Source organism: Symsagittifera roscoffensis, chromosome 8, assembly GCF_963678635.1.
Source record: "Symsagittifera roscoffensis chromosome 8, txSymRosc1.1, whole genome shotgun sequence".
In the NCBI taxonomy this organism is placed as follows: Eukaryota; Metazoa; Xenacoelomorpha; order Acoela; family Convolutidae; genus Symsagittifera; species Symsagittifera roscoffensis.
Genome location: NC_087069.1, coordinates 2177835 through 2200297, shown reverse-complemented (window position 1 = coordinate 2200297; position 22463 = coordinate 2177835). Strand labels below are relative to the sequence as shown.

At 38.8% G+C, this 22463-nt stretch overlaps 1 protein-coding gene across 1 annotated transcript; it reads left to right on the top strand.

Annotated features, from left to right (window-relative positions):
- Positions 1 to 632: 632 nt before the first annotated feature.
- On the top strand, positions 633 to 21228 carry LOC134852812 (mitogen-activated protein kinase 1-like). The gene is made up of 6 exons (XM_063868609.1): positions 633 to 817; positions 12567 to 12755; positions 13225 to 13494; positions 14050 to 14211; positions 19971 to 20126; positions 20283 to 21228. Exons 1-6 carry the CDS (start codon positions 648 to 650, stop codon positions 20557 to 20559), a joined length of 1224 nt encoding a protein of 407 aa, XP_063724679.1. The 5' UTR covers positions 633 to 647; the 3' UTR covers positions 20560 to 21228.
- The last annotated feature ends 1235 nt before the right edge of the window (positions 21229 to 22463 follow it).

Below are 22463 nucleotides of genomic sequence, written 5' to 3'. Positions count from 1 at the left end.
AAATTGATCTCTCCATGTTCGTTCAATTCAACGATTAACACCACATCGTTTTAAAATATCTAATCCTCTAACTGAACTGTTACGAATTAAATTTCGTTGACGACATGCATTTATGGTGATACTGGTCGGATGTCACACTGCTGAGGCTAAAAAAGCGGGTAACGCTCTTCCCGCCCCAAAACTACTGGAATTAAAATCCATTCATGACATACTTTTTCAGGTAATTGTGGTCGAATGGCACACAGGCTAGTCTTTTTTCAACTCCGCTTTATTCGGTGCAAGTGTTAGTTTTCTCAATCTAGTTGGCTTGATTCCCAGCCATCTGGCTCTCTTATTACTTCGTTCCACTTCATACTTTATACTTTACTAGAATATGACTGGATAACGTGATGAAGGTACTCCTGTTTGTAACCTCGGTTACTATGATACTTTCGACCTTCTCACTGTTGTATTGATTTCACTGTTTTTTCTTATATTTTATGTTTAAGCAAATTAGATGTTCACTAATCTGGTTGAAGCGCCGGAATTGCGTTACAGGCTAGTCTAGTTAAATATGTCAAAATTGAATCTTTTTTGCCCTCATTGTTGCCAAAACTAGTCTCCTGGTTAAACATTAAGTTCAGTTCCTAATTTTACAGATTTGAAGTATGAACAACAATATCCAATACGGTGAACACGTCAGAGGACAAAATTTTCAAGTTGGACCTAGATATTGTCACTTGGAGTTCATTGGGGAAGGTGCATACGGATGTGTGGCAAAAGCTACTGACACCGAATCTATCAATCAGAATCTTAAAATTGCCATTAAAAAAATTAGGTAACGATATGCAGTTCAATTACCTCAAACCACGAGCAGAAGATAAAAAACTACTAGTTTTTAGAAGTTCTAGAAAATGCTGGTGAGGTGGTTCTCATGATGGAGGGAAGGAATGATGTACATTTTTCAACCAATCAATATCGTTCGGCGTTCCTATTTGCTAAATAAATTTTGCACAAACTGAAGTCAATATTTATTTCCCAAATTCAAAATAGTTATTTTTATATAGGTTGTAAATAGGTGTAGTGTAGAACGTTTCCGGGGTTAATTTTTTCTCAAATGATTCTCGAAAAAATGTCGAATGGAAATTTTTTCGGGTCCGTGTTTCCGTCCGTTCGAATTCCGTTTTTTTTTCAGTATCGGCTTATTTGGTAAAGCATGGATTACGCTGTTGAATAACAAAAGTTCAAATGGTGCAAAAAAAACGAGTGACTGAAGGTTGATTTTAATTTTGAAAGTTTCAAGTTTTCTATAAATGGGTCAGTTTTATTAGGAGTCTATGAACGTAGCTCACACTCTTATTTAGGTCGTGATGTTTTTTTTCGTTTCTTGATTTTTTCAGAAAAAAGGCATAAAATGCTCTAATATTGTACAGAACTGCATTCATGCATATTATTTCTGCACTATTTGAGTTCAATTTCATCTGCTAAAATTTAGGTAAGTTGCTCTATCCATCTACAAAAGTACAAAGGTCACGAAAAACATGATCGACTTCAAGTATCGAAAGTTCTAATATCTTTTGATTCTGTTTTCTCTAGTTGAGTTAAGTTTTGCAAAAAAGCGTCAGTATGAATTGTTCTTGAAATTCAAAGAGTTGTAAAGCCATGCATTTTTTTTACTTTGAACTTCTAAATTTGGAGTTTTTTCAGAAAACAAGTCAATTGTTCTTTTCTGTTTCCTGACGTTCATCGACTCATTTCCAAGTACCGCAAATAGTTATCGGATTGATTCGAAAAGTTCATGAAAGAGGCAATCATTGACGAAAAGAACTCGAAGCAAAGAAAGAGTCAAGGTTCGAAGGAAGGAAGAAATGTCTGTAAACATTTGAAGGGAGGTTGCTAAAATTCAAAACAGTCGAGGAAAGGAAGCAAACAGTGAAGAATGGCTCGATTGAAGGAAAGAAAGATTTAAAGAAGAAAGCAAGAGAAAAGAAAAGAAAAATCAAATCCATCTTGTCTGCGATTGCAAAAAATATTGAAAAAGATAAACCAGTGAGGTTCAAACGTCTTGCGAAAAGGAATGAGTAATTGGTTGTATAAGAAACTGGATTAGAGTTTTCGAAATCAATGCTGGCTTACAAGTTTTTAGCGACAAGTAAGGTTGGAGTTAAGTCTGTCCTTAATTTCTATATAGGTTGAAGGACTGCATATTGCTATCACTTTAGCCAATCACTTTATCTAGCAAATCACTTCATAATTGGCCCATCAATCTAGCAATCCATCTGTCCATCCGACCAGCGATTCGTCCATTTAAGTCGTTCAAGCGATCCATCCATCAGGTCATTCATCTATCACATCCATCCATTCATCTAGCCATCACTTTATCCAGCAAATCACTTTATGGGTTTACCAGAAATTATCAACGAAAACTTGGATAACGAGAAATTCCCCCCCCCCCCCTGAACCAAAAGTAACACAGCTACCCCAAAAACCAAAGCAAATTAACAAAGAAGCTTTTGACGGAATAAGACTGCGCGGAATACCAGAACTCAGGTCAAACAACAGTCGGGAACGATACGCTCATGACATCAATGAGGCAAAATCAATAATTACACATCTTGCAGTAGAGGGCAATAGTAAGAAACTCAAAAGAATAGGAAAATATACCGAAGGAAGAAATCGAACTATTGTTATCAAGCTAGACAGCCAACATGTTAAATGCTTTTTTCTTTTGTCATTAAGCAAACTCAAAACATTTTCAAAGCCAGTGTATGTAAGCAAAGAGCTCACTCCAGATGAACAGGACCTGGAGAACAAACTATTAATACAACGACGAAAACTTATAAACCAAAATAATGATCCAACAAAGCTACGTATACGAAACTTAGTACTACAAGAAGAAATAAACAATAAATGGGTCAGCCTAGACCAAACTAACAATGAACTAAATTGACTAGCATCAAACCCAGCTCTGACCAAACACAACTACAATATACACAGCTTACTTGAACTAAAACGTAGAAGTCTCTATGCAAACTGCTTAACAATTTAAAGTAATATCCAAGTTATATGTCTATCTGAGACGTGGTTAACGAGTGATATCACTGACAATGCACTTTTTCTACCCTATTGCGACATATATCGAACCGACAGACCAACACATGACCATAGAACTAAACACGGCGGTGTGCTAATTGGTGTCAGAGATATTCCACATAAACCGCTCTGCATAAAAACACAATGTGAATGTGTTGCAGTTAAATTAACCCCCAAAACTGAATCAATCATAGTATGCTGTATATACAACGCTCCTGAAAAAAGTCCGTATCGAATTTATCAACAACGAATCCTCGATCTAATAAATGAACTTATAACGATTAGCGAAAACGAAAATTATAATAGTTTAGTCATAACAGGCGACATAAACTTGTAATCGCGAATTGGGAGGCAATTGACTCGAATGACAGCTACGAGCTGAATGTCCTTAATCTTCTCTCCCAAAATTACTTTGAGGAATGTGTTTATCCCAAAACAATAAAAAACAGTCAGTCATAATTTTGACAATTAATTCAAAAGTCTTACTGAACTACACCACGCAAAACGAATTCAACAAGTCATACAGATCCGATCACTTAGCATACACTATAAAGATTCACACTAAAACGGAAGTAATCATAACAATACAAAATGAACGGTTTGCGTTCCATAAAGCCGGGCCACCTCCTGTATACTTGGCATATGGGAAAATTACAACAATAGATAAAAACAACTAGAACTCTTGCCTCTATCTATGTACTTCGAACTACACAATGCCCTACTCTTACCCATCATGCAAGGAAACTATAACATCAGAAAACCCGTATCAATAAAAAACAACCCTGGAAATACAAGACAAACCAGCGGTAATCAAATAAATATTGAAAAAACAAGAACAAAAAAAGCCGATGAAAACTTCTGGAAGAGATCTAGCAGACTGTTAAACATCATTACAAAGAAAACAAACTACGAGATTAATGAGCTGACGAAGCCAGTTTAAACAAAAGTCTACTGGAAATTTTTTGAACAATATCGTGCAGTAAACTCATGCACATGGAGAATCATCTGCCATTTTTGCATTTGCAACCCGCTGCAGAAAATAGTGACCAAAACTGTGGGGTGCAAACCCTTGAGCCAAGAGCTCTAAAGACTGACCTACTACTACGATTCACCCATCATTTCATCTCTGTAGCCGTACAATCCACCCGCCATCAGTCTATTCATCTAGCCATCTATCCTATTAGTCGCCATTTCAATCAGACATTCGACCAGCCATCCATCCATTTAGCCAAAGTTCGATCCATTCAACAAGCCATCCATCCAATAAGCCTTTCATCTAGTCAGCCATAAAACCATCCAACCAACCATTCATCCATTTAACCAGCCATGCATGGATCCAGTTATCACTAAAGCCATCCATCATCCCAACCAGCCATCACCGATCCATTCGTTCATCCACTCTGCCACCCATGCATATATCAATATCTCCACCTGTCCATCCTTCTAACGATGTCACTTGAAGGGCGTTTGCATACATCACTGTCCATTGCCCGCCTTCTGAACATCCCGAACGTTACCATGCCTTTGTTCTCGGTCCAGCGCGCTCTCTCTGCAGATGTCAAATCAGCACTCATCCAATCTCTTGGCGGACATACTTGGTGGCTTTTTGTTCTGGTCGTATTTGACGAAGTTGCGAACCTAGTAAGAATTTGCTCCATCTGGTGCTCGTTTCCACGAATCTGCTTTTATAAATTCGAGAGCGGCATTGGGAATTTCGTCTTCTCTCATTCGCAAAACATTGCCCAACTGTTTGAGACTTCGTGTTTTAGTCTGTTATACTAGTTTCGAGCTTCAAAATTATTCTTACCGCATATGAGGGCACAAGTCGGTTTCTGCGACATATATCGAACCGACAGACCAACACATGACCATAGGACTAAACACGGCGGTGTGCTAATTGGTGTCAGAGATATTCCACATAAACCGCTCTGCATAAAAACACAATGTGAATGTTTTGCAGTTAAATTAACCCCCAAAACTGAATCAATCATAGTATGCTGTATATACAACGCTCCTGAAAAAAGTCCGTATCGAATTTGTCAACAACGAATCCTCGATCTAATAAATGAACTTATAGCGATTAGCGAAAACGAAAATTATAATAGTTTAGTCATAACAGGCGACATAAACTTGTAATCGCGAATTGGGAGGCAATGGACTCGAATGACAGCTACGAGCTGAATGTCCTTAATCTTCTCTCCCAAAATTACTTTGAGGAATGTGTTTATCCCAAAACAATAAAAAACAGTCAGTCATAATTTTGACAATTAATTCAAAAGTCTTACTGAACTACACCACGCAAAACGAATTCAACAAGTCATACAGATCCGATCACTTAGCATACACTATAACGATTCACACTAAAACGGAAGTAATCATAACAATAGAAAATGAACGGTTTGCGTTCCATAAAGCCGATTGGAATTCAATAAATAAAAGTATATTAGATAAACAATTTCTTTCGTACTAATATAGTAATGTTGACGAACTTGTAAAACAATGGCATAACTGGCTTTGCAAGATCATTGAAAAAATTGTCCCCAGAGTAATAAGCCACAGAAAGAACCTTCCCCCTTGGGTGTCTAGTAGTACATCATACCAAATAAAAGTTATTTCCATAATAAAACGTAAAATCGACCAGAAAAACAAACAATCTAAGCGGCCTCATAAAACTAAAAAAAGAAGCCCTGCTTGATACCAGTAAAGCATGTGGGCCTGACAATATCGGAAATCTTATCCTAAAAAATTTGCCATCTCTATCAAAATCACTCTATCTTGTTTTCAAAATTGTCATAGCAAAAGGATTTTTCCCCACTTTTCATCTCTGTAGCCGTACAATCCACCCGCCATCAGTCTATTCATCTAGCCATCTATCCTATTAGTCGCCATTTCAATCAGACATTCGACCAGCCATCCATCCATTTAGCCAAAGTTCGATCCATTCAACAAGCCATCCATCCAATAAGCCTTTCATCTAGTCAGCCATAAAACCATCCAACCAACCATTCATCCATTTAACCAGCCATGCATGGATCCAGTTATCACTAAAGCCATCCATCATCCCAACCAGCCATCACCGATCCATTCGTTCATCCACTCTGCCACCCATGCATATATCAATATCTCCACCTGTCCATCCTTCTAACGATGTCACTTGAAGGGCGTTTGCATACATCACTGTCCATTGCCCGCCTTCTGAACATCCAGAACGTTACCATGCCTTTGTTCTCGGTCCAGCGCGCTCTCTCTGCAGATGTCAAATCAGCACTCATCCAATCTCTTGGCGGACATACTTGGTGGCTTTTTGTTCTGGTCGTATTTGACGAAGTTGCGAACCTAGTAAGAATTTGCGCCATCTGGTGCTCGTTTCCACGAATCTGCTTTTATAAATTCGAGAGCGGCATTGGAAATTTCGTCTTCTCTCATTCGCAAAACATTGCCCAACTGTTTGAGACTTCGTGTTTTAGTCTGTTATACTAGTTTCGAGCTTCAATATTATTCTTACCGCACATGAGGGCACAAGTCGGTTTCTCGAGGCTATATATTTGACACATCGATTTTCGAAGAATTTAAGCTTGTCCACATCTGAAACTTTCACAGGCCAAGACTCGCAGCCATATAGAAGAGTACTTCGAATACATTTATTCGCCCATCCATTCATCCTCCAAGCAGTCATCTATCGATCATGTTATCACTCAAGCCAACCACTATTCCAGCCAGCCATCCTTTCGTTCATCAACATGCCATTTATTCATTCATCAATTCCTCCACCCGCCTTGCCTCTCATGCTCCCATTCGTCCATCCAAGCGGCGCTCCATTCATAATCAATTCACAGTTCATCTAGCCATCAACGATTGATCCAACCAGCCGTCAAAACATCTAGACCTTCGGCTATCCAACCAGCCATCCTTTCTTCCATCGGTGAAGTCATGAGATCGCCTAGCCATCCATCTATCTAGTCGTTCATCCGTCCTATTTTTCATCCAGCCTTTCATCTATCAATCTAGCCTTCCACCCATCTCAACAAAACGTGTTTCATCTGGCATTCCATCCACGTCTTTAGCTAGTCACCACCCAGCCATTGATCATTGATCTATCCATCGTTGCATCTAGATATCCATCCGTCCTGCCATCCAAGCCATACATTCACCTTGTCACCCATGCATCTCTTCAGTCACCCATTTATTCATCCATCATCGACCTGGCTATCCATCCAACTAGCCATATCTCCATCCAACAAGCCATCCATCCGCTTGGCCTATCATCCAATTTGCCGTCCCTCCATTCAAGCAGCGATCCATCCATCCAGTCAGTCATGAATCCATCCAGCCATTAGACCAACTAAGCATCCATACTTATACCCATCAATGCATCCAGCCATAAAACCATCCAACCAACCATTCATCCATTTAACCAGCCATGCATGGATCCAGTTATCACTAAAGCCATCCATCATCCCAACCAGCCATCACCGATCCATTCGTTCATCCACTCTGCCACCCATGCATATATCAATATCTCCACCTGTCCATCCTTCTAACGATGTCACTTGAAGGGCGTTTGCATACATCACTGTCCATTGCCCGCCTTCTGAACATCCAGAACGTTACCATGCCTTTGTTCTCGGTCCAGCGCGCTCTCTCTGCAGATGTCAAATCAGCACTCATCCAATCTCTTGGCGGACATACTTGGTGGCTTTTTGTTCTGGTCGTATTTGACGAAGTTGCGAACCTAGTAAGAATTTGCGCCATCTGGTGCTCGTTTCCACGAATCTGCTTTTATAAATTCGAGAGCGGTATTGGGAATTTCGTCTTCTCTCATTCGCAAAACATTGCCCAACTGTTTGAGACTTCGTGTTTTAGTCTGTTATACTAGTTTCGAGCTTCAAAATTATTCTTACCGCATATGAGGGCACAAGTCGGTTTCTCGAGGCTATATATTTGACACATCGATTTTCGAAGTTTCGAGCTTCAAAATTATTCTTACCGCATATGAGGGCACAAGTCGGTTTCTCGAGGCTATATATTTGACACATCGATTTTCGAAGAATTTAAGCTTGTCCACATCTGAAACTTTCACAGGCCAAGACTCGCAGCCATATAGAAGAGTACTTCGAATACATTTATTCGCCCATCCATTCATCCTCCAAGCAGTCATCTATCGATCATGTTATCACTCAAGCCAACCACTATTCCAGCCAGCCATCCTTTCGTTCATCAACATGCCATCTATTCGTTCATCAATTCCTCCACCCGCCTTGCCTCTCATGCTCCCATTCGTCCATCCAAGCGGCGCTCCATTCATAATCAATTCACAGTTCATCTAGCCATCAACGATTGATCCAACCAGCCGTCAAAACATCTAGACCTTCGGCTATCCAACCAGCCATCCTTTCTTCCATCGGTGAAGTCATGAGATCGCCTAGCCATCCATCTATCTAGTCGTTCATCCGTCCTATTTTTCATCCAGCCTTTCATCTATCAATCTAGCCTTCCACCCATCTCAACAAAACGTGTTTCATCTGGCATTCCATCCACGTCTTTAGCTAGTCACCACCCAGCCATTGATCATTGATCTATCCATCGTTGCATCTAGATATCCATCCGTCCTGCCATCCAAGCCATACATTCGCCTTGTCACCCATGCATCTCTTCAGTCACCCATTTATCCATCCATCATCGACCTGGCTATCCATCCAACTAGCCATATCTCCATCCAACAAGCCATCCATCCGCTTGGCCTATCATCCAATTTGCCGTCCCTCCATTCAAGCAGCGATCCATCCATCCAGTCAGTCATGAATCCATCCAGCCATTAGACCAACTAAGCATCCATACTTATACCCATCAATGCATCCAGCCATAAAACCATCCAACCAACCATTCATCCATTTAACCAGCCATGCATGGATCCAGTTATCACTAAAGCCATCCATCATCCCAACCAGCCATCACCGATCCATTCGTTCATCCACTCTGCCACCCATGCATATATCAATATCTCCACCTGTCCATCCTTCTAACGATGTCACTTGAAGGGCGTTTGCATACATCACTGTCCATTGCCCGCCTTCTGAACATCCAGAACGTTACCATGCCTTTGTTCTCGGTCCAGCGCGCTCTCTCTGCAGATGTCAAATCAGCACTCATCCAATCTCTTGGCGGACATACTTGGTGGCTTTTTGTTCTGGTCGTATTTGACGAAGTTGCGAACCTAGTAAGAATTTGCGCCATCTGGTGCTCGTTTCCACGAATCTGCTTTTATAAATTCGAGAGCGGCATTGGGAATTTCGTCTTCTCTCATTCGCAAAACAGTGCCCAACTGTTTGAGACTTCGTGTTTTAGTCTGTTATACTAGTTTCGAGCTTCAAAATTATTCTTACCGCATATGAGGGCACAAGTCGGTTTCTCGAGGCTATATATTTGACACATCGATTTTCGAAGAATTTAAGCTTGTCCACATCTGAAACTTTCACAGGCCAAGACTCGCAGCCATATAGAAGAGTACTTCGAACACATTTATTCGCCCATCCATTCATCCTCCAAGCAGTCATCTATCGATCATGTTATCACTCAAGCCAACCACTATTCCAGCCAGCCATCCTTTCGTTCATCAACATGCCATCTATTCATTCATCAATTCCTCCACCCGCCTTGCCTCTCATGCTCCCATTCGTCCATCCAAGCGGCGCTCCATTCATAATCAATTCACAGTTCATCTAGCCATCAACGATTGATCCAACCAGCCGTCAAAACATCTAGACCTTCGGCTATCCAACCAGCCATCCTTTCTTCCATCGGTGAAGTCATGAGATCGCCTAGCCATCCATCTATCTAGTCGTTCATCCGTCCTATTTTTCATCCAGCCTTTCATCTATCAATCTAGCCTTCCACCCATCTCAACAAAACGTGTTTCATCTGGCATTCCATCCACGTCTTTAGCTAGTCACCACCCAGCCATTGATCATTGATCTATCCATCGTTGCATCTAGATATCCATCCGTCCTGCCATCCAAGCCATACATTCACCTTGTCACCCATGCATCTCTTCAGTCACCCATTTATCCATCCATCATCGACCTGGCTATCCATCCAACTAGCCATATCTCCATCCAACAAGCCATCCATCCGCTTGGCCTATCATCCAATTTGCCGTCCCTACATTCAAGCAGCGATCCATCCATCCAGTCAGTCATGAATCCATCCAGCCATTAGACCAACTAAGCATCCATACTTATACCCATCAATGCATCCAGCCAGTCATTCATCCAACTATTGATAATTGATCTAGCCACCCTTCCACCTATCATCAGTCAAGTCAGTCGTATATCTAATCAGTCAATCTTCAATCCAGTAAGTATTTCATTCGTCCAAATAGCCGTCTAGAGAGATATCCATGCGTTCATCCATCTATCCAACCTTCCATTCTGCCTTCAATCCATCAAGGCTTCCATCCATCAAGCTATGTATCCTATGCGATGTATCCTATGATTCACTCATCTCAATCAGCCATCCATCGTTCATCCGTCCAACCTATCTTACATACATTCATCCATTCATCAACCCATTCAGCCATCTATTCAACCAGCCATACTTTCAACCAACTATCCATCAATTCATTGAAACTTTTTTCCGTTAAAGATGAACGTTGTCATTCTGCAATAGCAGCTTTAGCTGCAGTGGGCCAGTTAGTTCTAAATTGAATGAATACATTTTGAGAGGTGATTATATTTTAAACATGAGTTAACGGTCTCTAACGATGAATTCGCTTGACATTAGCAACCTTGTTTACTTACTAGCATTTTAACTGAACAGATTTGTTCTCGAGTGCCTACGAAAACTGTTAGCCTTCTTGTCGTTTAGTAATGCAGGGTTCAATTAGAATTCCATACTTCGAATGTATTTTTTTGCGAGTAGAAACTGTTAAAATGTAGGTGCCAGAAATGATGTAGGTGCCAGAAATAATAATTTGAAGTCTAGTAAGCGGGAGTTAAATAATTCGGTTTTAACTCTAGTAGATCGGTTTTAAAATAGTAAGATGTTCTTTAAGTCAGTTCATAGACTGAAATAACTCATTGTTTTCGTTAGATTTTTCTCCGCTTTTCTTTCGGTTCAAGTGTTTTCGACTTAGTTTCCGCTCATCAAATGAAATTTTAGTTTTTTTTTGCTGTTTTAAAAATTGTTTCGATAAATTTGTCCATTTCGATTTTTGAAAAATGGTTGTTTCGTTTTTTTTTTGTTCCAAAAAATGGAAAACGGATGATCAAATAGTAAAGCAATGGGCAAGGGATGTTTGACGAGTGTTTCATTTCTTTTAGCACATCGGTGGCAATTAAGTATTGAACACCCACTTCGCAAGAAACTAAGTGGTTGTTTAATGCTTAATTGCCACCGATGCTCTGAAAAACTCGTCAAACTTTCTTTGAACATCGGTTTTCCATTTCAAAATTTTAAAGTGAATAAAAATAGCTCCTTGTTTCTTTTTTTTTTAATTCTTTGAAGGCAATAACTTGATTTTGACTAAAACTTCAAGCACTTATAAACCTAAGTTTGCACTTTGACATCACTGGCTTTAATTTAGATCTATCCGGTTGAAAAAAAATTCTCAGAATCATGGCTATTCGTTTTTTGAAATATTTTCGGTTAGTTTTTTGTTTTGATATTGTGTTAAAAATCTTGGCGTTTCAGTTTTTAGTTCTGATTCACGCGTAAACTTTTTTGCGAATTTTTCATGTGTCTATGAACTTAGTGAAGAAACTTGTTTAGGTTATGATGATTTTTTTCAGGAGAATACATTACATTTGCGCTATTTTAGTTTTTAGCAATGTGGTTTTTAAGAAAGCAATATCTCGCTTTTCAAATTGATTTGCTCAAAGGAAGGGACTTTGCGCTCTCAATTTTAGAGAAGCGAATTTAGAGGGGACGCCCCTCCACCTCAGGAGTCCGACCTTCTGACCACAAAAAGGTTCACCTCTTTAGTGCAATTTTAAGACCTCCTTTTTGGCTGACTGGACCCTCAAATTTTTCAAAATGCGCTCTTGGTTCCCATGTAAATTATTTTTAGGGGAGAGCGTGCGGCGCAAAGCAGCAATTTTTGGTCAAAACGCCTGTTTTGGCCTATTTAAAAAAAGTTCGGCACAAGTTTTTCGAAAATCCGTCCCCCTCGAGAAACTCCTACATCCGCCCCTGATTTTAATTTTAATAATCAGATTTCCAAGCGGAATAAAAAAATTCCCTATTGATCCAGTTTTCTCAAATTGGGTAAGTTTTATCAGTAAAGGGCCGATCATAAGTTGTTCTTGAAATTCAAAAGTGTTTTGAGGCCAGGTATTTTATTCTTGGAAAGTTGAAAGCTGGTATTTTCGTTAACAAGTCAGTCATAATTTGCAGTTTCCTTGCGTTGGTTGACACTTGCAACTGTCTGTCTGTGTATTTTGTATTAAAACGGCTCAATTCTTGAATTGAAGTTAACTATGATTTATGTTTTTGTGTAGTCCGTTTGAGCACCAGACATATTGCTTGCGGACTTTGCGAGAGATCAAAATACTGACAACTTTCCAGCACGAGAACATCATCGCCATTGACAATCTGTTTGCGTATCCCTGCACAGACAACTGGCATGACCTGAAGGACGTGTACATAGTGCAGGAGCTCATGGAGACAGACATGTTCAAGTTGATGAAGTAAGCACAGCACGCTTTCTTCAAATAGCCCCTCAATGAGAGGCAGCGGGACTAGAGTTTCTGCTGGTTTCAACAGCTCATAGGCACATATTGATCTAGTTATCTGGGCACTTTTCCAAGGACTTAAAAAAGTTTTTTTCGTAGCGCGTGCTTTCTCTAGTCGACCAAAATGGATGTTGTAAAACAAAGTGAAAGTATTAAACCTTTGGCGAGGAAGAAGTCGAATTCCGGAAGGACAGAAAGCCGTTCAAACACCCGCCCTGTTATCCGTAGCTGCTCCTATTAAGCCCTTCTTGTGAGAAGTAAACATGTATCGATCAAGTATTGCAATAGCATATGGCTTAGGACATTATTTCTATACATTTTGTATGCGCATTTTATTTGTCTTTTGAGCAGTTACAATGACTTGTATTGTGTAGATGCATGAATGGTTGTGTGTAGTGCAGTTGTTGTGATGGGATGTGTTTAGGACTCAGTCTCTGTCTGGGGACCACATTTGCTACTTTGTGTACCAGATGCTGCGGGGTCTCAAGTACATCCACTCGGCCAATGTCATCCATAGGGACCTCAAGCCCAGCAACCTCCTCGTCAATACCTCCTGTGACCTGCGCATCTGCGACTTCGGTCTGGCACGCATAGCGGAGCCACAGGACGACACTGGTAGCCAAACTGGCTTCCTCACAGAGTACGTGGCCACCCGCTGGTACAGGGCCCCAGAAGTCATGCTCAACAGCAAACAGTGAGTGCTGCAGCTGCTGCTCTACTGTCATGCATTGTTTTCTATATGTAACCTATAGCTCACGTTATCAGGTGGGCAACAATACTCTAATACCGCTTTTGCATGGGTTGATGTTAGATGATATGATAACGAGATAGCAATTTGATGTATCATATTCTGCGCGATTGCTGGAATTTTTGCGTAAGCTCCAGATTTATAACAAACTTGGTTTTGTCTTTCGTCACAAATTCAACCTTGAACAGTTCGGACGACTCTCAGTTAGTTAAATTGCATTAGCTGTTTTTAGGACCGCTTATGAAAGAGCCAATCAGCGATTTTTTAAGGAGAAAAGTTTGACAACGTTTTGCTGGATTTTTTCCTTTGTTGCTAATTTTTAGCCATGTCCATTTTCTCAATCTTTTGCTACATGAAGTGTTCATGAGAGCAATCCAGATGTATTAGAAGCAAAAAAGACTTTTCAGTTGTAATCCATTGCTGATGCTTGCTTTCTCTGACTGTCGAGTCCATTAAATGAAGCCGTAGATGATTTGCATGTATGTGGGTGTGTGTTTTGAGGTACACGAAAGCGATAGACGTGTGGTCTGTGGGCTGCATTCTGGTGGAGATGATCATCAAGAGACCCCTCTTCCCCGGTCGCCACTACCTGGACCAACTGGACCTCATCCTCGACGTCCTCGGAACCCCTTCTTCAGATGACCTGGACCACATCACCAACAGGTAAGCAACAAGCAATTCCCTCTTGCCGTTGTGCCGAAATTAATAATGATACTCATTAATAAGAAATTAGCGAGGTCTATTTTAAAGCCGCGTTCCAGTTGGAAAAAATGAATAAGCGTTCTGTACTCCAAATGGTCAGAATGCAAGTTCGCTTCTCGGTAGAAAAAGAATTAAATTATCTGGTATAAATTTGACATCAGATTCGTTTGAACAAACTTTATAAATATATAGTGGACCAGAGAGGACAGCTTGCTAGTCCATGAGGATAACATGCTTGATGTTTTAATCTCAGTTTTACAACATGGAGGATGGGTTTATTTTTTTAACCGAACTTCTGATAAAAAAGCAAAAATTTTTGTTTGTTAGTTTTAGCCTGGGACGGAAACCTGAAAATTCTACATGGATGTCAGGAAAAGTTCTAAATAACGCTTGCGAGATTTCTTCCCTAGCGAGCCTTATAGACTCTCCTTCATTTTTTATTATTACCCTTTTAATCTTTTTAAGAGTAATGAACGTAGTGAAGACTCTTATAAAAAGGTCTTGCTGATTTTTGGTTTGTTTTTTTTTTCAGGAAAAAGTCTTAAAATATTGAAGCACTTTGGTATATATGCTTTTTTGAGTTCAATGGAAATTCATCTGCTGAAAGTGACGTGAATAGCACTCTCCAAAGACGAACGTGCAAATGGCACAAAACTTCGTGAACTATTTTTAGTTTCGAAAATTGAATTTAATTTTTAGATTTCCAGCGGAATAAAAACTTTACCTGTTGATCCAGTGTTTTCTCAAGTTGTGTTAATGTTATCAAAAAAGCGCCAGTCATAAATCGTTCATGAAATTCAAATAGTTTAAAGGGCATTCCTTTTTTCTTTGAAAGGTGAGGCTTTTTCAACAAAGTTTTTTTAAATGTTTATTTGCGTTCATTACTATTTTCCCATGTTCAATTGTTATTAGTTCTGGCGGCTTATTTGCCTAATGTTTTTTTAAAATTGTTTCCAGTCGTTTTTTAATATTAATTCAACTTTAATAAGGTATGTTTGGAAGTTTGAAATCGCTTCTCCGACCTTCTTCGAAAAACATAGGAAAAAAATCATGAAAAAGTTTGTCTTATTTTTTTTGAAATTTTTTATCGAGATTTTTTTCTCTATTCATAAAATTTTGTTAGGATCTTTTGCTCAATTGTTGTTGAATGACCTGCTGTTCTTATCATATTCTTTTTGTCGAAAAGTTAATTAAAGACATGAATTTATTCGCAATTTTCTTGATGTATTTTTCAATCAATTTTTTTGTCAATTGATTTTTAATTTACTTCAAGTGCTTTCTAGCCTTGATTTTTGCAGATCGATATATTCTCTTGGTTTAAAAAGGTTTTAATTGCTATCCGATCTCAAACTACCTTTAGAGTGTTTGCGCTATTTGTTTCTAGTACGCTTAATATTTTCTCTTCTTCTCTTTAGTGTTTTTTTCTTCATTTGCAATTCAGTTTTAGGAAGTAATGTGATTTAGGTGTTTTGATTTTATACCTACCAAAACTTGATAATAGCGAAAAAAAATAAAATGACAGTTTTTTGCCAGCAGCCTTCTTCTGTCGGATAGTTTTTTGTTTTTTGGGACTTTGTTCAGATCATTTTTTCGTCGTAATTACTCGTGATGTCAGGAAGTTTCTGCATGCTGATCGATTCAAATTAATGGCACATCGAATTTTGACAGAAAAGCACAAGTTTCAACATTTTCTGCTTTTAAAAAACCAACATTTTGATGTTTAGTAGCATTTGTCCCTGTTTCGTCTGCATACTTACCTCTCGGTAACTTTATATGCTAGTTCAATGCTGTTTTTTATCTCCCGCCAAAGGTTTGAGTTTCATTTTGATGTTTCGGGTGATTTTTTTGGCGTTTTTCCAATTTTATCACAATGTGGTTGCTATGTTTCTTAAATGGTGCGAATCTCAGCTTCGCCTCTGTATTTGTTTAAGGCTGAATGAATGCTGTGTTTATTTGGGATTTTAATCAGTCACCTAAACTTGGACAGAGTCTGTTGTTTTAGAATTCCGCGATCACATCAATGAGATGGCATAGGCACTGGCGGTTGGGTTGTCGTTACTAGAAAACTTTTGTCAAAAATCTCTTTGATGTACTGAAAAATCAGTCGGACCAGGTCTTCTTGATTCAAAATATAAAGGTCTCAATATAAAGGCGATTTTTTCGATTTAGAGATGCGAAAAGGATAGTACGTTTTGACGGAAGACATTGTTCTCTTTCAAAATGTTAAGTATTTTTGCATCTCAATAGCTCTGAGATGCACGTTTAAGTTTCGTCGTAAATGTGGGAATTTGATCAAGTTCTTGGTAGCTCTGCCCATTTTGTATGTCGAATCATCGTACCGAAAAAGATTTTTCCGAAAGTTTTTGCCGTAAATACCCGAAAATGATTGTAAAAAACTTAAATAATTCGTAAATATTTAGTTAAAGAACAGTTAATTTATTCGCCTTCTGAAAATCAATCTTAATACTTCCAGAACTTCGTTTGAAAAATTATATCGCGAGACTGTTTTTGTAACAGGTCTAAAGTAGCAGCGAGCTATAACTCGTGCCTCCATACAAGGATTCCGTTTTGAATTTTTGGTTCGAAGATTATGCTTAGGAACAATGTCTCCTTTTTGATATTGTACCAAACTTTTTTCGCAATAAGTAATTACAGAGTCTATATGAGTCAAAAACATCAAATTTGAGTCTATGTACGCGTTAATGCTTACCAGATTCGGAAACTTAAGTTCATAGTTATTTTAAGATTACACCTGGAAGCGCTTTTGGATGCAATATGAACCTAATACGTTTTTATCTAATTTTAGTGGAAGTTTCTTGACGTTAACTAAATCGCTGACTGCGGTGAAATCTTTAATGAATACTTCTGTTAAGTGAAAGATACCTGTTGTATTCGTATCATCCGCAACCAAATTTTTTTTCCTGCGTTGTGTACATGCTTTCGAAAGATCTCTAATCTAGATGATAAAAGCTAAAATCCTGAGTGAAATCTAGTAGTATTACGTCACATTCAGTTTTCAGCCAGCGTGGTTGACAGGCTCCTAATTGTACTATTTGATTGCGGTGTTTCGGATAGCTTATAATTTATTCTTGTATATGACCGTACTTTTTTTAAGTCGTCAAAACTTTGCTCAAGTCGTCAAAACTTTGCTCAAGAAAATTGTACAATTTTTCCTCTCGGCTTCTCTACTGCTATTGTATCAATATTGCTATGTTTTCTCAAAAGACAAACTGGCTAACGTATAACTGCAAATTCGATGCAAGATATCTTAACTCTCTTGCACATGCAACGTTCAAATATTTTCCTCCATGCTGGTAAAAGAGCAACGGGTAGATAGTTACTTTCATCCAACTTAGAGCCTGCTTTGAAAAATGGCAGACTGAAGGCCTCTGTCAGAATTTCAGGAAGTCCATCACTTCCGATTGATCTAATACTCAAAACAGTCAATAGTGGCGGAACTGAGAATGTACTTGCTTTGACAACTAGCCGATTTTTTTCAAATACCTGAGGATGCCTGGCTTTAATTTTGAGATGCTTTTTTCCAAGTCTAGTACACCAATTTTAGGTAAACATATGAAGATTTCTGCTACAATCATTATAAAACAACCGTTTACACTTGGTATATTACTAACTAATTAAAACCCCCGCATTTACAAAAAAAAATTAAAAATAATTTTCAACGCTGTCTCATTTTCGGAGGAAGTGATTTCACGTTTAACTTGAAGTTTTGAGCAGATGTTTTTCTTTGCGGCATTGGTTCCTTTTAGTTCATTCATTTTTTTGTATGTGAGCCTCGAGTCACTTAAAGATAACATAACTTTTTATGGTAGTAGTTTTTCTAAAGCTTACGATTATCTGCGGCTTACGTCTTAAATTTATAAATTGAATTCACTGCTTGGTAATTTTGGTCTCGAGACCATATCTGATGATCTCGATTTCTTTTGGAGATGAGATTTATAATATAATTTGAGAACCAAGAATTTGGTTTGACAAGTGGTGCAAATGTTTCTAGACGTCTTGTGTTCATTCTGAGATACTTCTATTGAATCGGATACAGGTTTGGGGTTGACTTCATTTTTATTGAGCTACTCTGTCAGTTGGAAATTGATTTTCTCAAATTGTACAGCTGATTTTACTAATTGTGTTTCGCCAAAATCAAAATTCTTTACATTGCCGAAAATTTGAGCAAAATTAGATAGTGATCTGTGCATGTTTGTAAGATTTGAGGCGTTCACTATTTTCAAGTTTCTGGTGAGAGTGTGATCGAGCAAGATATCATTATGGCTAGCAAATCTAGATTCTCCAATAAAATGATCAAAACCATTAGTTTACCCTATTTCTAGATATCTAGCTGAAATTTTTTTTTAATGAAGTCATTTTTGAAATGTTCGTTTTTAGTTCTTTTTATTTCAGGTAGTTTTTTTCTCCAGGTTATCAAAAAAACGAATTAAGTGGATCTCGGCGAATAAGACGCCACGATTAAACAGGTTTATTCTTGATATTTCAACAAAATTCTGATGCACTCGTCAATAGGCGACGATAGTTAATCTATATTTTTTTAACATTTATTTGTACATTGAACCATGACACTCCACCTCTAGAAGTTTTCGGTTTGTTGAGTATGTTAGTTAACCAAGTATTTCAAAGCATTTCGGGTCATCATCAATTAACACGCAAGTTTCGGTTAGACTTAATATTTGTGGTAGTGACTTGAAGTAATTAATTAATAAGTGCTGTAGTTCATCGTGACTTTTAAATGATATATTTAAGCATCGCGGGTTAAAGATTGATCATTTATATTAGTCAACAGCTTCCTTTTCAACAACATTTTTGGTTTCTTCGACGCAAAAAGTACTGCCTTCTCACCCTGTGCTGCCTCGCTGTTTGTCATTAGGTTTTTCTTCTATGAGACCCATGACATAGTCCATGAGGTCCTGAGAGTTACTCTTTCGGGACTTCAGTTCAGTCAGCATTTTTATTTCACTCATCAGTTAGGTGGCAGCTAGATTTTAGATGACAGTTTTTTTACAGCAGTTGCGAACGTGAATTGATTGATAGTCTTCGGACATTCTATTTTAATCTATTTATATCGAGCAGTCCATTTCCTTTGATCATTTGTAATTATAAATCGACGAATATGTGACACGCGATGTTTACTCGAGCAAGCTAGCTACAGTATCTATTAATAACTCTTTTTTTCCAACTCAACTCTCAAATAACATTGCTCATTTAGTGGCACTTTTGCTATAAGCACGATCTGTTGAAGTTTCATAGCATCTGTTCTCTGCTTTGTGGCTAGTGTTGGCGTATCGTTAGGTGTCCCTGGCTGAGATAGAAGGGTGTGATACTCCAAATATCGAGGAAGCAGGTTCGAATATGACAGGTGGCAAAAATTGTCATAGTTCGAGCTTTTTCCTAATTCACTTTAGAGCTGCTTTTTTTCATTTTCTCACTAGTGTGTGCGCAGCTTCGCCTCTGTATTGACAGTTTTTTGGTGCCAAAAATCTGAAAACATTCAACTATTGGTCTAATTTTCTCAATTGGAGTTTGTTTGATCAAATAAGCTTTAAGGCCATGTGTTTTTTATTTGAAATCCGAAAAAAATTCTGAGAACATTGGTGTCTTTTTCTTCTTCTTGCGTTCATTGAACTGTCTACCGGCTTTGTTTGCGACGGAATGTGGTCTTCATCATTGCTTAATGTTGGTGCTGTGTGTAACAGAAATGCTCGGAACTGGGTGGAGAATTTGCAACACAAGCCCAAGAGACAGTGGCATGACATCTGTGCAGCAGCATCAGCAACAACAACAGCAGGGGGCTCTGTGGACATCAACTGCATGAACTTCATAGAACAGCTGCTCACATTCGGACCACACAAGTAAGTTAGACAATCAAACACACGTGCAAGTGTAAAACCACTCACATTCCCATAAACATGGTTTTTATTGCACATGGAAGAAAATAGAGTCGATATTTATAATTGTGTCGAATTGGTTCAATGAAGATTATTACGCGGATTTATTCTCTTTTTCAGGAGGTCAACAGTAGAACAAGCACTGGCACACCCCTACCTGAGCCAGTACTATGACCCGAACGATGAGCCAGTGTTTCCTCATCCCAGTCTGCTGAGTTTTGAGGCGGGCATAGACGAGATGAGCAAGGAGGAGCTGAAGCGACTCATCTTCGAAGAAGTGGCCAAGTTCGCCCCCACCCACTCGCCCCTTTCGAACAGTAACAGTCAGATCACCTCAGACACGACAGTAGCAGCAGCCACAGTGGGACAGGGGGAGAGCATGGACCAACATCAATAGGGGCAAGGGAGGAAAGGTGGAGGGGGAGAGGAGAAGCCTACTTGTTGGCTCTAATTTATTCAGCATCTTACAACAAGGACCCACTGCTGTGCAGACAGAAAACCCCAGCCGCATCATTCATCCATTCTTTCATTCCTCTTCTCTTCCACTACTCACTCGGTGGACAGAGAGGAGAGAGAGTGAAGAGGAATGATGTGAATGTTAGTAGTAGTAGAAGTAGAAGTAGAAGAGAAAGAAGCAGGAGGATCACACTCGCAATTGTCCTCGGTCTCGTCCTCCCTCAGCAGCAGAAGTACAGAAGTAGTTTAGCATTCTTGTTTGTTTTTGATTGTTTACTGAGCAGTGCAATGACTCCTTGACAGCAGCAGTGTGAGTCTCCCTCCCTCCGCCACTCCATCACCAATCACCACCATCATCGTCCGTCCTATCCTGTCCCTCTTCCTCCTCCTCCCACTACTACACTGTTGGTTGTGTGTGACGGCGGTGTCCGTAGCTGCGTGTTCCCTCTGCTCTCACTCAATTCTGATTAAACTCAGCATCTGTTTGCGCATAAATGTATCTTTTACTTGCTGCTCTTTTTCTCCTCTCGTCTGTCGATTGAGTTCTTCTTTAATATTCCTATTCTATGAATTTGGCAGTTATTTTTTAAATTCAGCTATTTTAATATCACTTTTGGTCATAATCAGTTGAACCATGTACATGGAAGCACAATTGAGCAAAGGAGATTTTTAAGGGAGAAAACCACGGAACAAATAATTAGACAAAGAAGAAACTAAGGTAATCATTTCCTATGCAAGTAGCAAAGAAAGTTCCGACCAACACTTTTTAAGTAAAGTAGTTAAAAGGAAATAAATGAGGGCCACGAGTTTAGGCGATAAAACTAGAACGACAAATTAGTTAAATCAAATTGACTGTTTACACATGAATCAAAAATGAGTCGGTGTCGTTTAGTCTGATATTAAATCCAGTGTCAACTTAAGTTTGGCCTGAAAAGCGAAACACCTCAGATCAATTTTTCTCGACAATTTGTTCGTTTTTTTTTCTAGAACAAAAGTCACTGCTAAGGGGTTTTATCATAATACCGTACTTGACCTCCTGCCAGCTTTCCTTGAGGTTGTCAAAATTGTTTTAAAAAAGCACCATACACCTTAGTATCTTCCTGTCGGATGGTTGCATGAAGTGTTTACCAAATCAAATTGCAATTAAAAAACTCAATAATTTTTATTTCAAGTCTGAAAAAAACAGATATGCGAAACGTATGGAGACTTTCACAAGCGAGACTTGAGATGCTGACAAGTAGGCAGTTTGCCCTCAAGTGGTCTCTCGTGAGCAATCAAATTCGGTTCAGCAAAACTTAGCTAAATTATGGTTTCATTTTTTTGTTCGAAGATTTTAAACTGAAAAATAACTAAATTCAATTTCCCCCAAACACCTAAAAACCCAGTTTCCAAAAATCACTTTTAACTTTCATTATCGCGTAAATAGAGATCCCGTAATAAATGCAGATAACCCGCTGGTTTCGATTCTTTGACTGTGCCTGTCTTTGTAAGTATGCTTCTGTCCATTGAGAAAATCTGTTAAACAGTAGTCACTCTAGTTTCAACCATCGATGGTCCAATGGTGGTATGCATCCTATTTGGTGATAGCATACAATGATATGTATGGTGATATAGATATTGATGATATATATTTGGTTTGTGTTTTTTTGTTTTCGTCGGATAACGTTTCCATATTTTTTGTTGTGATGATTTGAATATCTTCATCTTGCTTCGTAATATATAATTTAACACGTATCATCAGAAGCATAGATGATAGACCAAGGACAGTTAACTCAATTAGCTGTTAAGTCAGGGAAAACATTAAAAATCTGTATGATAAAACAAATAGGGCCAATGCTGACAATT